The sequence below is a fragment of the Anopheles funestus genome, chromosome 3RL (assembly GCF_943734845.2).
Source record: "Anopheles funestus chromosome 3RL, idAnoFuneDA-416_04, whole genome shotgun sequence".
NCBI lineage: Eukaryota > Metazoa > Arthropoda > Insecta > Diptera > Culicidae > Anopheles > Anopheles funestus.
Genome location: NC_064599.1, coordinates 13,339,320 through 13,353,620, shown reverse-complemented (window position 1 = coordinate 13,353,620; position 14,301 = coordinate 13,339,320). Strand labels below are relative to the sequence as shown.

At 42.9% G+C, this 14,301-nt stretch overlaps 1 protein-coding gene across 1 annotated transcript; it reads right to left on the bottom strand.

Moving 5' to 3' along the window:
• Positions 1-63: 63 nt before the first annotated feature.
• LOC125771446 (glycogen-binding subunit 76A) lies at positions 64-12,112 on the bottom strand. The gene is made up of 3 exons (XM_049442089.1): positions 12,002-12,112; positions 3,547-3,709; positions 64-3,273 (listed from the first exon to the last, which is right to left on the bottom strand). Exons 2-3 carry the CDS (start codon positions 3,691-3,693, stop codon positions 1,336-1,338), a joined length of 2,085 nt encoding a protein of 694 aa, XP_049298046.1. The 5' UTR covers positions 3,694-3,709; positions 12,002-12,112; the 3' UTR covers positions 64-1,335.
• Positions 12,113-14,301: the final 2,189 nt, after the last annotated feature.

Sequence of the window (14,301 nt, the reverse complement as noted above, 5' to 3'; positions counted from 1 at the left end):
GCTGAGCCCGTGTTGATTTCGTTATTTTATCACACATCACCTTTCGGATCAACCTCGGTACGGTTTAATATTTCAATAATGTTCACTTTATTCAACTTCTTCTAACTGAGTAAAACTGGCCTCCATACAGAATCGACCGCGGTGTGAAGTTATTCTTCAATAGTCTGCCGTGAGGTGTGTCATGTTCCTGCAGTTCCTATACTTTTCTGACAGTTAGCATTATAATTACATTTTCAGTACTGCTATTCCTACCATTACTAAACTTTGGGACGATATTACATTCTAATAGGAGGGAGTGGGAAGGGGAAGAAAGGGCGGTGAGGAGGGCATCTTCATATTTCGCTACAATGCTCTGATTTACATCATAAGACACAATGTTTATTATAATGTTGCATGTTTCCTCTCTTATTGCTACCTCGACAACAATCGTTCAATACAACATCCAATGTGGTACTGCTTTTATCTTCCAAATTATCTTTCCTTTCGGCCAATTGTGAGTCGTTCGGGTTCGGGACACATCGTGCCAGAAAAATAAAAACAAATTTTCTTTCGATTTTTGCTCGCTCCCCTCAAAAAAGACACTTCGTCGTTTGTCTTTTGCTCATTTCACTAGCATTGCGCTCATTCGTTATTTACACGCCACACTGCTTGTGGCGAAGTATGTCCTCTTTCCCACACATAAACATACCTATATATATATATATATGAAACATAAACTTTTGCAAACATAACATTGTTTAAACGTTCTTAAAAACATTCTCATATACACAGGTTGCACACAACTATCGCTTCCACAACTGTTTCCTTTGCATGCTCTACTTGCTAGTCACCGCTATTTGATTTTTATTCTACTAAAGCTTTCAACAGGAATTGTACATCCTGTCACATTCATCTTTGCCCTGATGTTATCGAAATATTGGGGGGGTAATTTTCGCTTAAAGTCAATACTTTACCGTGTTCGAGTTATGCTTTCGCTAAAAGGGAGTTGATCAAACTGTTATTACAGAATTTGTGTTACATTCCTTCGCACTTTTGTCCTATCATTGTAGCGTATTGTTTCGTTCTCTTTCTAATTTCCTTTCCAAAACCTTTGGTTGCAACTAGAGTGATGGCGCTGTGTGGTTTCCCACAGACGATCGATGCGATATCTTGAAATTCAAATTAAAACAAAAACAAAAATGGTTCATTAATACTACGACCCTACGAACCAGATGGCCAAGCAAGCGCATCCTCGCATCTGGGCGGGCGGGATGGCACATAATTTGAGTGTGTGTGTGTGGGTGTTCCTTGCACTACTTCATTGATACGCGAATTGCCGCAGGTGTATGGTACTTATTAGTAGAAATTGCTGCACCACGCCGGTTCCGAGGATGGTAGCATGGTGGACGGTCCCGTTAGTGGACGGGCCGAGATCATCGGTGTCGGTTGGGTGATCGGCAAACACTGGAAGACGTAGTTCATGTCATAATTGTTGTCCCAGTACTGGTCACCTCTGCAGTGAAACCGTACCGCCATCTCGATACGCTGTCCCACCTGCACCGAGTTACCGTGCAGCGTGAAGCTAAACTTGTCCGAAAACCCATCACACGAGTTCTCCGCGTAGACGGCTTGCAGGTCGGCATAGCTGCGCCAGTTATCGAGCGTGTACCGCACGTACACGGACTTGTGGAAGTCGAGATTGCGCACCCGCACCGTCCCGGTGATGGTGAGTGTGATCGGATCGGTGACGGCCGCATTTTCCAGATTGACCTGCTTTTCGCGCACCCGATCGAGGAAGCAGGGCAGTGCGCCCGGTTGCTGGAACAGCGGCACCAGCACACGGTCCGCCTTCGGTCCGAGGCTTATGATTTCCGGCATCGGTTGCTCCACCACCGGCACGATCGTGAGATCCTCGAATGCCGACTGCGGTACCTTCGGAACTTCGTCCATAAACGTCCGAACATCGGTCAGATCTAGACCGAGCACATCGGCAAACCGAACGATCTTCTTCCGTCCCGGTGTACCGGGTGGCGTTTTGCCCGTCTTCAGCGACGAGCATCGTCTTATACGTTGCGGTTTCGTTTCCTCCTCATCCTCATCGCCCGACGACATCGTTGCTCTGCGGCTATGTTTTCTGTCATCCTCATCGTCGTCATCATTGTAACGATTGTGGTCATGATTGTTCTGTACACTCTCCCCCTGCCGATCGGACATTGTACAATCGTGGAGTATTTTCTCAACTTCCGCTATCTGGATAGTGGCACCATGGGTAGCGCTACAGTGCTCAGCAGCTGCAGCACCTTCGTCATGCACCTCTTCGGAGTCTTCTTCGTACTTTAACCCGTGACCCATTAGCCCAAGTTCTGTGTCGGCGTTAATGACTGTACCGCGGGGCATGATCGCATGTCCGTTGCCCATCCGATGTGATGCCGAGCTGTAGGCACTGTCCGGGATATCAGTCCCCGTCTGATCGTCCAGCGGTTCCATGGTGACGTCCTGCAGTGTGCTGTTCGAATTCGAACTCATCCCCGTGAAGGTCGATATGTTCGATTCGGTTGACTGTGACGGTGGAAGCGACTCGGAACAGCTGTCACTGTCGTGCGTACCGGCGGTAGTATAACCCGGGATGTGTCCGTTCGCCGTCTGACTAGATAGGCTTACGCCGGTAAAGGGATTATTCGTGGAGGTAGCTACTGTGGGCTTGTGTGCGCTATTATCATCAACTTTCGCCTGTTCGACGGTGGGATTTGTATCCGATTGAACAGTGGTGCCGGTTAAAGCGGCACAGGTGTACGGTCCAGTACCCGTCGATCGCAAACTACCGGGCACGATCGTGCAATCGTAGTACTCACAGCCGCTGACCGATCGTTGCTCTGGGTCGGAGCTGTCCGGATCGTAGAACTGACAGTCGGAGGAACTGCTATGACTGCTGGCAGCCGAACCTTGGGGTGTCGAGCAGGGCGATGAACAGACGTAACCAGATTCGGGAGCTTGACCCACGGCCGAATCATTAACCGTTGCGATCGACGGCAAACTGTTCGGTGTGGCTGTTGCCGTTTCGATCAACCGTGTGTACTCGCATTCTTCCACCGGAGAATTAGGACTTTCCGCTTCCAGCCCAAAATCAAAGCAGGAGTCCGCCTCGTTGGCAACTATCATGCGTAGTGGCTGTAGGCTCGTTACATCTGTCTGGTCGTTCGAACTCGTCGTAAGCCAGGTATTTTCCGAGTGCTGTTGCTGTTGCTCTTCCGCCGTAAGTCGGCCTTCGTCATCATCGTCATCACCGGTGCTGCCCTGCAAGGAACATACAATCATTGAAAAGCAGTTCAAAACTATTGTTTAGTGCATTTCACTAGCTATCATGCTAAGGAAGTCTAATAGTGAGGCAGCAGAGTGTAGTATGTAGCAATACGTTCAATGTGATGTGTTCCATTGGGGATGATAATGAATGAAAAGCCTTGCCATCGACGGTAGTGCAATTAGGAGACGGAATTACCGCAACTTCTAAGCAAGAACGGGAACATTGGGACAGAAAACGAGCGATCGCTTAGGGCCATGCAGGCTTACCTGGGAGCCAAGGTTCCGCAAACGTGACTGTAAGCTTCGGGCGAAGGCTTCGGCACGGCTCCGGCAAGACATACCGATCGGCAGCAGTGCCGTGATCCCGCACGGTCTGTCAGGTCCAGTCGCTGACGGATCGCCCGATGTGGTCATGGAAGCAAGGCAGTTTCTATCGGAGGAAATCCAGAAACAGACAGACAGACAGATCAATTGAAATGGATCCACCAAACGAAGCAAGGGAAGTTCTGTTCCTAAATGGAAAGCTGTCTTGACATACTGGTTGCAACAGCGTTGTTAATGGTACCGATATCTTGGTGAGTATGCGTTATTGTTAGTAACGAATGCCAGATGGTTAATTAACAGGAATCTTTATAAAAAAAATCTACATTTAGATCCAATAATGATAAAGATATGACTGATGTGAGTGTCTTGCAATTACCAGCGAAGCATTGCTATTTCTGTAAGTCTTTCTTGAAGCTCTCCATTCTCCAAGTTTCTCATTCTACCATTTTTCCCCCTTTCCCCAGACTTCGGGACAATTAAGCACTCGAAAATCGTATCGGTTTACTATTAAAAGCAAAAAAGCATTAAAAAAGCAAGCGAAATTGAATCGTTTTTTTGTTGGTGCAAATAATACGCCATCGCTAAGATCACATGCTACACTCCTGTACGGATGATTGCATCACATCGATTGGATTTGCATACCAAAATCTATATCGGAATTGAAAAAAATATTAAATATTTGCCAAATGGTTTTGACTTCTTCTTTGGTTTCTCTCTTCAAAATATCTTCGGTAACTTGCTTTTTTTTTTGTTAATTCTGTACGATCTTCTCTAACGTCGTCGCTATAGCAAAACGCACGCAAAACGGACCACACTCCTGTATTGGTGTTGATGATTTTTTTCATTTTTCAATTAAATTTATTTATGGCACGAATGGCGATCGTACTAGAACGCGACCGACCGCTGACGCATGTTTTTTGCCTTTCCAAAGGGTGTGACGTTGATGAATTAAATTGCGAACCCCACATGAAGGGATTTGTTTTTTTTTTCGTAATGTGTGGCGCATTTTAAAGTGGGAAGATGTTTGTTACGGTTACTGGCCTCATTGCACCACTTTCGATTGAACTTTCTTTTATTTTTTGCGTTGTCTTTCTCTCTGTGTGAGTTTCTTCGAGCAAACAAACACATCCTTATCATGGGGTTTTTGTTGAGAGAAATATGATTTTAAATTTCTTTGTTTACTCCAAAACTGGTTTTATTGGTGGATTTTAGTGCAATGAAACACAGTTCATCCTTTTCAGGTCGCACAACAGCTTGCTAAAAGCCAAGTTTGGCCGTAAACCTGAAAATCATCATTTTACAGTTTTTGTTGTTGTTAAATTACGAACTTTCTATAAATACTGTCGTCTGGCGCCTTTTGCATTCGCGTATCGTACGATCCTTAACGAACGCCATCAACAAACCAATGTTTGTTGGAGTTACGAGACACGCGCGTGTGAATGAAAGAAAGCAAGTAATGGACTGTTTCGTATCGTATTCATGGTAATATGCAAGGTGTGGTGCAATTTAAGGTAAAACAGTTCAATAAGCAATGTAAGCTGTATTTTTGTAATAATCGTGGCAATAGAATAACAAGCGTGTGTAAAAAGGAAAACAGTTCTTTAAAATATGTATAAATTGAAAGAAGTATCGACCAAACAATACAATACATACATAGAAGAACAGAAAAGAAAACACTAAAACAAAACGCGTACACGTGTCTTACGAACGGAACGAAAGTAAACAAAAAATCAATAAGAACCTGATCAAAATGATCCACCACCAGACGTAGAGTGACCAAGCTTCATGTAATCTGGAAGAGATAAATCAAAAGGATAATTAAAATTTGATAGCTACGAATCGCTCCTTCCACCCCCCCGCCCCCCCCCCTCATGTGAACAACAACAAATCGCCAGCTGATTCCTTCTTGCGTATGAGACACGCGCAACCAAGGAAGAAAGTAACGCTAGAAGGTAAGAAAAAATGCGTGCGCGTGTAACCATCAAACTGAGCCGACAAGAGTGTGTGTTTGGGGGGGAAAGGTAAGGATAAAGAAGGATATGAGCATTTGGTGTTGTTCAGAAAATCCGGTTGTGACCGACTATTCTTAGCTTAAACAACAACCAAATGAGACAACGGATGTGCAAACAAACAAAAAAACAAAAGGAACATAAAAACAAAACAAACCGAAAAGGCAACATCCAACCAACCAACAGCAAACACGAGTTTGAGGGCGTTTGTGGTCTCGCATCACACAATCACACGCAATCCCGAGCCGAGCGCCTGGCCTGTGTTCGGATTCAAGATGTACCACTTTATGGCATGTGCCATTGATACAAGTGTTTCGGTCGGATCAATGGGGGGTGGGTAGGCAGCAGCAATGTTGCCGAATGTGTTGGCCCGCAGGACGGATTTCTTTTTGTTGTATCCTAAAAAAAAACTAATGTCAATGTCGCACGCGTGTAGAGGTTCGATCCATACGAAGCGATCGAATGACCAAACCGGGGACCTGCACGGTCGGCTTTGTGTTCGTGCAACGCTGATTAGACGATTTCGATCCCGAGCAGGTCGTCCACTAACAAACGTCTGTCAGTGTCAGCAGACACGGACGATAATAGTAATTAAAGCGAGAAGAGAAGGAAATGTCTACTGGCAACGATCGCGCCACAGCTTTGCAAAACGTGGTATTGCGTGGTGTCATGAGTGCTACAATTTAATTATAGATGATTTTCAATGGTAAACTAACTGACATTATGATGCATTGATGGTAGGTTTTTGGGGGTTCGGTATCATGAAGGATGATTTTCTTTTTCTGCGTTATTGGGGGGCGAAACACGATTTATCTGGTAATTTAATTATCGAAAAATATGCTTCCCTTCATAGACAGCTGTTTGATGTGTGGTGGCTTACCATACATAAGAAGGCATTCTAGAATTTTATGAATGAGAAAAGAATTGTATGCATGAAGAATCAAATACGGCTTCAGTTGTTTAAGTCACAATCGCCCCTAGTTGACCATTTCTCATTGAATAATTAGTATTTTAGACAAAACCAATAGGAAAGCTATTTGAGGCTTGGATTTCTTTTCATATATACATGATCGTCTTGACTCAACATTGAATGCAATTACTTGTTGCCTCTACTTTTTTGTGAATACTACAAGTCATCTACAGTCTCTTATCACTTATGAGTCTCTTATAAATATGTTTGTATTTATAAATATTTGTACTCCTAAATATTTAATTTTAAATTTCACTATTTAAATTTTTATTTTTTCATACAAAAACTGTCCTTTTTAAACTCGGTCACTTATAGCAAAGTTTATAAATTTACCAAAAAAAATGTGGTCAATCGTAAAATATCAATCGGGAAGACAGAAACCTTCCCGGCTGTAAATTTTTTTTTAAAAAAACGTATTATTTTTTTTTCATTTCTACTTCTTCCAAGAGCCCATAACATTATAAACCTATGTGATTATAAAATTACATAATTAAAATTTATTTTTATATTTTATTACATTACTTTATTCCTTTTAAAAGAATTTCTTAGATGAAATGGTAAAATTGGAACCATTTTTTGATTATTTTTTCAAGTTGAAGTGCAATATGTAACGGATAGATATGGATTACTTTCTTAACGATCCAGAGCTTTTGCAAGCCAAAATCGGTTCTATATCAATCTAACATGAAAGAAAATCCTTGTAAATCTTCCCAATAAACAAATGTAGAAAAGAATACAGTAGAACACCGATTACCCGTGCCCATCTGTACTCAGCCCTTACCGGATAAGCGAATAGCACGGATAATAGGCACAACCTTTTTTAATGATAAATATTAGTGTTTAGTGTGTAATGTCTGGACTTTTTTCTAAAGCTAAATGTTTAAATTCTTTGGTACACTTTGCTATATAAATCTGTTCTTTTTCGGTCGAACATGAGCCAATTGTATCATTTCCTATTGAGCCTTTTATTTCTTGCCATCACCGGTTTGCAGTTAATATGTCAATTCGCCTTTAGAACTGTCATGGGATAATGGGACAGCCGGGTAAAAGGTACCCGAATAATCGGCGCTCCACTGTATTATTCATTCTAACACGGTTTATTTTTATTAAATGAAAAAAAAACACTGCTGATCATGTCAATTTAGTACGAAGTTGTGACGATAATGTGACAACAGTGAGAGAACTAATTCACACTAGCCATCGTTTGACACGTGCCTGCTCGAATGATGTAACGAATCGCATTATAATGCTGAGTGGTTCGCTCTTCGTCGAAAATGAGATGTTTATGAAACATCTGGGGAAATGTTTCTTCCCTTAGTGCACGGTGTAAACACAACTCCTCAATCTATCTGCAACGATGGAAACCATTTCAACATTATTAGTAAGAAAAATCAACTTTTGTAATTTACATTCCAATTACACCCGTAATGCAGCCATATTAAATGATTACCAATATACACTATTGCTTAATTAAAGAGAGAGAGAGAGATACATATTGCACCGGACACATGTGAGTTTCATGCCACTTTCACGTGGCGGTACAGTATGGTAGTTTGTAATAGTTTCGTCTAAATGCAAAAGAAGCTACAAAACACACCAACAAAAATGGCTACAAACGCTACAAGCGAGGCCAGTGTTGGCGCAAACGGTATTCGATCGCTATTGGTGGGCTTTGTAGCTGCACTTCCTAATCGTGGGTAAACATGGAACCGTTGCACCGTACCCGAACGATCAGCACGGGCACCGGACCGGTGTAATCCGTCCACCTCCTATCAGCGGTACACCGTAAACAATAAACAGTGGCGTTATCGGACAGTCGGTGCCTGTGCAGGTTATGCTGACAACACGCGTCCGGGCTCTCCGGCGTCTCGCAAGCGTCATATGGTGGTTTTGAATTCATTCGCTAAATGTTTACCAACAACGATTGCAGATAACAACCAGCTGAGAAATGGGCGAAACATTATTAACACAGCACAAAGAGAGCACAAAGCGAAAAAAGGGTGAGAAAGAGTGGGCAGAAATATAATGTTGAATCCAGAAGGATGGACGAGATTAACCGAGAACAATACAAAAAAAGCGTAGGCGAACAATTTAATTTCACCTTTGATGGTTTAAAGAAAATCGTCCCAAACAGTCCTATTTCGTGCAGGCTGAATATTCCTCACTGTCAAGGCTAAAAATACGGTTTTGTTTAGCGCCAATTAAATGAATCACTCTCATAGTTTGTGCTTGCTCCAGATGGTTATCACTAGCGTATTATCTTCCGGACTTTGAGAAGGCACTTTGTTGTCTGTGAATGACGGTTACGTGATTAAGCCGACCTATGTATTACCGCAAAGCACGAAATTGAGTACCATTTGTGTTTGGAAAAGTAATTAGTAAGTGGGAACTGTCTAATGACAATTTTGCTCCATTAATTAGAGAAAGATCGAACTTTTATTTACGATAGAATGACGAAATATAATCATCATTCTTGAAAACACCATGATGCAATTATTTTGAAACCATGCTTAACTTGAGTTGACGAATATTGCACGACAAAATTTTAGTTTTATTTTCTTTAATTTTTTTTTAAATTGTGCTGTGCTTTTTCTCTCATTTTCTCGTTTTCCCGAAACGATTACATTTTTTTTCCAACGTAACCACAAAATATTATATTATGACCAATAATTTGGTGGAAATTAAGAAAATAATATCAATTTTGTTTTTACTCTAACCAAAACTTAAACAAAAACAATGTTTTTTTTGTAGCCGAGAAAATGGCTCTTTCTTTCATTTTTGCCAAAATTTTTTAACTATTTATTTTAAAATTTTTAAACCGTATTTTTAGATTTCTTTAAAAAATATATAGATTTTTTTTCCAAATTTACCCAAGTGTACTACCCCCTTAACATGTGCGAAAGAAAGTTTAATGGAGACGCCTGGTGTTCGTCGGTATTAGTGCACGCACTGATCATTCGCGCACCGATCAACACACATTGAGGGGCAGACAATTTGGAACGAATTTCTCAATTTATGATTTTTAACCAACAAATGACCACGGTCAAGGACAATGCAAAAGAAAACTATGAAACACGTGCGCGTGTCCAACAATACAAGAAAAAGAAAGGCTTAGCTCCACGAAGACCATTCAGTGCGAAAATATTACATATTAAGATCAATGCACACAGTTAAATTATGCAATCCTATTAGATTGATTGGCTCGCAAAAGCGTCGAGAGAACGTTAGAGGGGCACCACTACCATGATGAAGAAAACCGTGCAGAGTGAGGAGTCGACGCCAGTCTGGTTTCCATTTGGTTTTAGACAAACACAATGTGTCGTAAATTTTGGCCAGTCCCCCATACCCAGCTGGGTGGAAACGGATGAAGAAAATATATATGCTCCGGAGCGTGTATGGTCACCTTCAAATGACATTAGCCTACCGTGGGCGGAATGGGTTGCGCGTCGAAAGATATACCCGGGTGTTGCGTTTTTCGAATGCATTTCGCCATCTTGTTGTGTTGTGGAGTCCGGGATGGGTGTGGGCCGTTTTTTTTTTTGATAAATGTTAACACCATATGACAATGCAGTTTCTTTTATGGACGTGTTGTTCCTTTTCCAAGGTGAAGGTATAGGAGTATCAATTGCATTCGGCACCATCGTACACCACATGGAAACGATCATAAATGGTATAAATTCGTACTTCGATCGATAGCAGTGATAGCGGTAACTGGGTAATAAAGTAATCAGATCGATTGGCTATAAATAATACCATTCAACGATACGGGGCATATAAATATGCGTAAGTTCAACAAACTGAGCGTTTTTTTTCTTCAACAAAACGGAATTTTCCTTTAACCGGAACTGTGAAAAGGATCCTTACAGCAACCTCAATCGTTTGAAAATGTCCGGAAAGAAGCAAAATTTGTAATGATATATTAATTGTACACGTCATGCGATCATCTGACCTACTACACGGCGCCATGTTTCCATTGCTGGCGGCGTAATTTATTTGCCCCGATCGTCAGACTGTCTGGCTACTCCCCCAGGGTCAGTTGATGAAGTGGTTCGGCTAAATTCAGCATGTGCGCTATTATAGCAAGTAGCACGAGCGTATCGACACTGCCGTGGCGATGATCAGCTGGTACCCATTGGGCGATTACACGATGGCTAAGGGCTCGGCCATTGGCCCCCAATCGCATCCGTCCAATAGCGTCAATCATCACCTGATCGTGACATTTCACCATGATCTACCTGGTGCATCCTTGAGAGGGCACACCACACATTCTCAATCCCGTGCGGTTGGCAGTACGTCACCTCACGGACAATGTTTGTCCCGTGTGGGCTGTTACAACTACATACAACATAAGGGTTTACATGATTTTACACCCATTCCTTAGCTCTCGATACTAAGCAGGAATGTTTTATTTTCTCTCTTTAGCAAAGCCTAATCAAAACCAATATATTCAATATCGAACAAGCGCAATCTCGACATGGTTCGCGACAAAACAAAATTGATACGATTTGAACGTTTATTTTTAAGCAAAACACATCCACAAAGAGACAGATAAAATGCTGCAGCAGCAGCACAGGATATTAGCATTACGCCCTGCTAACGGGGGTTGAAAATAGATTTTTCTTTCAATAAGGAAAGAGAAAGCGACACCATTCGACTGTGATTCTCGCAAAGGTGTGTGTGTGTGTGAGAAAATTTCGCACCAGATCCTCGATCGTAACAGATCGTGTCCGTGTGAAGCAAATTGCGAATAAAAATTCCAGTAAGTTTAAACGATATATTTATGTGATTAATTCTTTAGAAAGTAACCTTAAAATCAATGGTAAAAGTTGCCGGCAGTTGAGGTCGTATATTGCATCACTTGTACAGTGGGAACTTGCATAGTGATAAAAGAAGTGTTTTATATGTGGTCAAAATTCGTTTTTTTATAAATAAGTTTGTTTCATTTTATAATTAACCTTCAATGTTTCTTGGGAGTCTTTGCCATCTTGTAAAACTTTTTTTTTTGGGGTTCTCTATACTTAAAAAAATTGTATCGAATTTCTGAGAATTCGACACGAAGAGCATACGTGTTAAGAAGAGTTCAAGTGTTGAAGATCTTTTCATCAATCAGCTTGTGGGGCCATATCAACACATACACACACACTTGTGCAATAGCCCCACACGGTGATGGCTGCGTAAGTAAGGAAAGTGAAAAATTGGATCGAACCCATCAGCGCAGTGGTCTGGCGTAACGGACCGGCTGGAAGAGTTCAAATGGAGGTCATAATGATTTTGTAGACTAAGCGAAGAAGATCCAACCGGTACAGTCAACCAAAAAAAAAAAAAAAAATCGGTTCACGATCATGCGCGCATGCGTGACAAAACACTCCCCTCAGTTCCTCAGTAGCACACGCGTTGTCGAACGCTTTGCCGAACTTACCGTAGCTCTATTAGAAGTCCTATAACAATCGCTGTCACTGTGACGATGATGGTTAGCTGATCGGCGCCGAACAGATGCCGGATCAGCTGCTCGACTGCAAAACCACCGGTTAAGGTCGACGAGTTTGGTCGTAGAATTCGCGTAGCGTAACAGTCTGTTGGGTCGTCGCTGACAGCCACCAATGGGCAGTTTGGGCGCCAATCGGACCACTCCTTGCACTGCGATCCGTTCGTTATTGGAGCCCGTTCCTTCACCACGATCGGTGATCGCGTGCACTGATCAGTGGGCACCAAATTTCTATGCACTAGTGTTTTGTGTCAACAAAACACAACACGACGCACACCACACGAAGAGGATAACCGCAAACACCGTCACACATACACACGGAAGATGAATAATATCACTATGAGGCTATAGCATTATACAAGAATATAGGGAACCACATCGCACATCAGCACCGCAACGCAACAATGTAGCACTTGTAGCAGCCCTTGACAGAGATTTTGTGTAGCACCTTGACTGAAAGAATGCAGATGAGGACAATGCAGCTCTCCGTGGATGTGTGGGTGTATGTGTTGAAGGACTGAATCGATGATCGATGGGAAACTGCGTATATTGGTGTGTGTGTGTGTGAGTTAAAGGATGTTTTGTTTGTATATTTTTGCCAACAAACAAACGAACATTTCCCTTAGTGCACTTTCGAAGGGTTCTGGATGAATTAACTTTGCGTAGAGGAAATTCTCACTTTTTGCTTCTGTTGTGCACTCACTAGCAGACTGCAGCTTTTCGTTATCTTCCGAGCACCTCCGCTAAAAAACACGAACACACACACACTTTAAACACACTCCGTTCAACCACTATCTGAGAGGAAGAATTTCACTTTAGCACCACCTTACAGCACTTAGACGGTTGGAATATCGGATTTCGGAGGATATTCAGGAACACGCAGGAAATCTTCACAGAATTACGATCGGGATGAAGTTGATTCTCCGATCGTGGAAGTGATCACTCTCGTACACTCGTTTAAGCTAGAGATGCGAACGAGAGGATTCTTGCCGGAGCACCAAACAGGCACGTAACGATATTCCTTTTCTGCGATAGAATAGCCACAGGGATGCTATTCTTCCAGAATCAGGTATAAGGTGCTTCTGCCCGGTGTGCTTCTGGTTGTGGTGTGTGTACCAACGTGCCCAAAAGTAATCCTTCAAACAAATTGTCGTTTCTGAGGACGAATAAAAGGAAAGAAATCTGATGAATGGTAGAACTGAAACATAAGGAACCAACAAAAAAAATTGTCCGAAAATGGATGACGGACTAATTTCAAACGTTGAAAGGAGATCGAACAAACACGAACGAGGGTTGTAAAGGAACTGCAGGGAGGTATCTGGTAAGAAAAGGTCAACTCCGGAAGGTCCTTAGAGCTTCTCGTTCGATAGTGATGGTATTGGTCGCACAAACACAAGCACTACCACCATTATTCATTGAACATTTCGCGCCAATGTTACGCGCAGATGACGGAAAACAGTTAAAACGCAAGGATACTTCAAGCACAAAAAACCGAACATCACATGAACACGTGTTTATGTACTCAATGTACTTCTGTTCCAAGGATTGCTTTGATGGTACCAACGAGAAGCTCTAGCACATTCCTACAGCTGGCGTGTTGATGTTCCCCGTGGGGGAGGGAGGGTTGTAGTATTTGGTCCTTCTGATAAGATTAGTGTGCTTACCGGTATGGCACGGTCGACTGGGTGTCAACCGATCGGCACCAGAACGCGGTGTCTGCAGCACCCGCGGGTTGATCGGTTTTACAGGTTGGAGGTGAAACGTTTACAGCGACTTGCGCCACTTGTACAGAACCAGATACACCAGCTACAGCTACACACCTGGTCGAACTACTCTAGACGAATGGGTTCTGGAATTCCGATGGGAACACTCGATGCTCTGGTACGGTGTTCCCCGCCTTGGTACGTTTGGAGGCTGTGGTGTGTATGCGTGTGTTTCGGGGTGGTTTCTGTGGTGCTCTGTGTCAGCGTGGCACCTGAAACGGAGGCACTCGAAAGATGTTCCGTAGCAGACGTCGCTTTGGCAAAGACTCCCCAGGTCAATCCACCGTGCAAGCGCCAGCGGTCGGTTTCCGTACCGTTCGTCGTTCAGCCAAACCAAAGTGTCAAGAGAAGGACGTTGCAAGGTCGCGCGCTCATACAAAATATCCCACGCTCACCAGCTGATATGCCGCTCTCACAGTCTGTCAAACTGTTTGCTGCTTCTCGGGTGCTCTCGGGCGCTTTGCAAGAAGG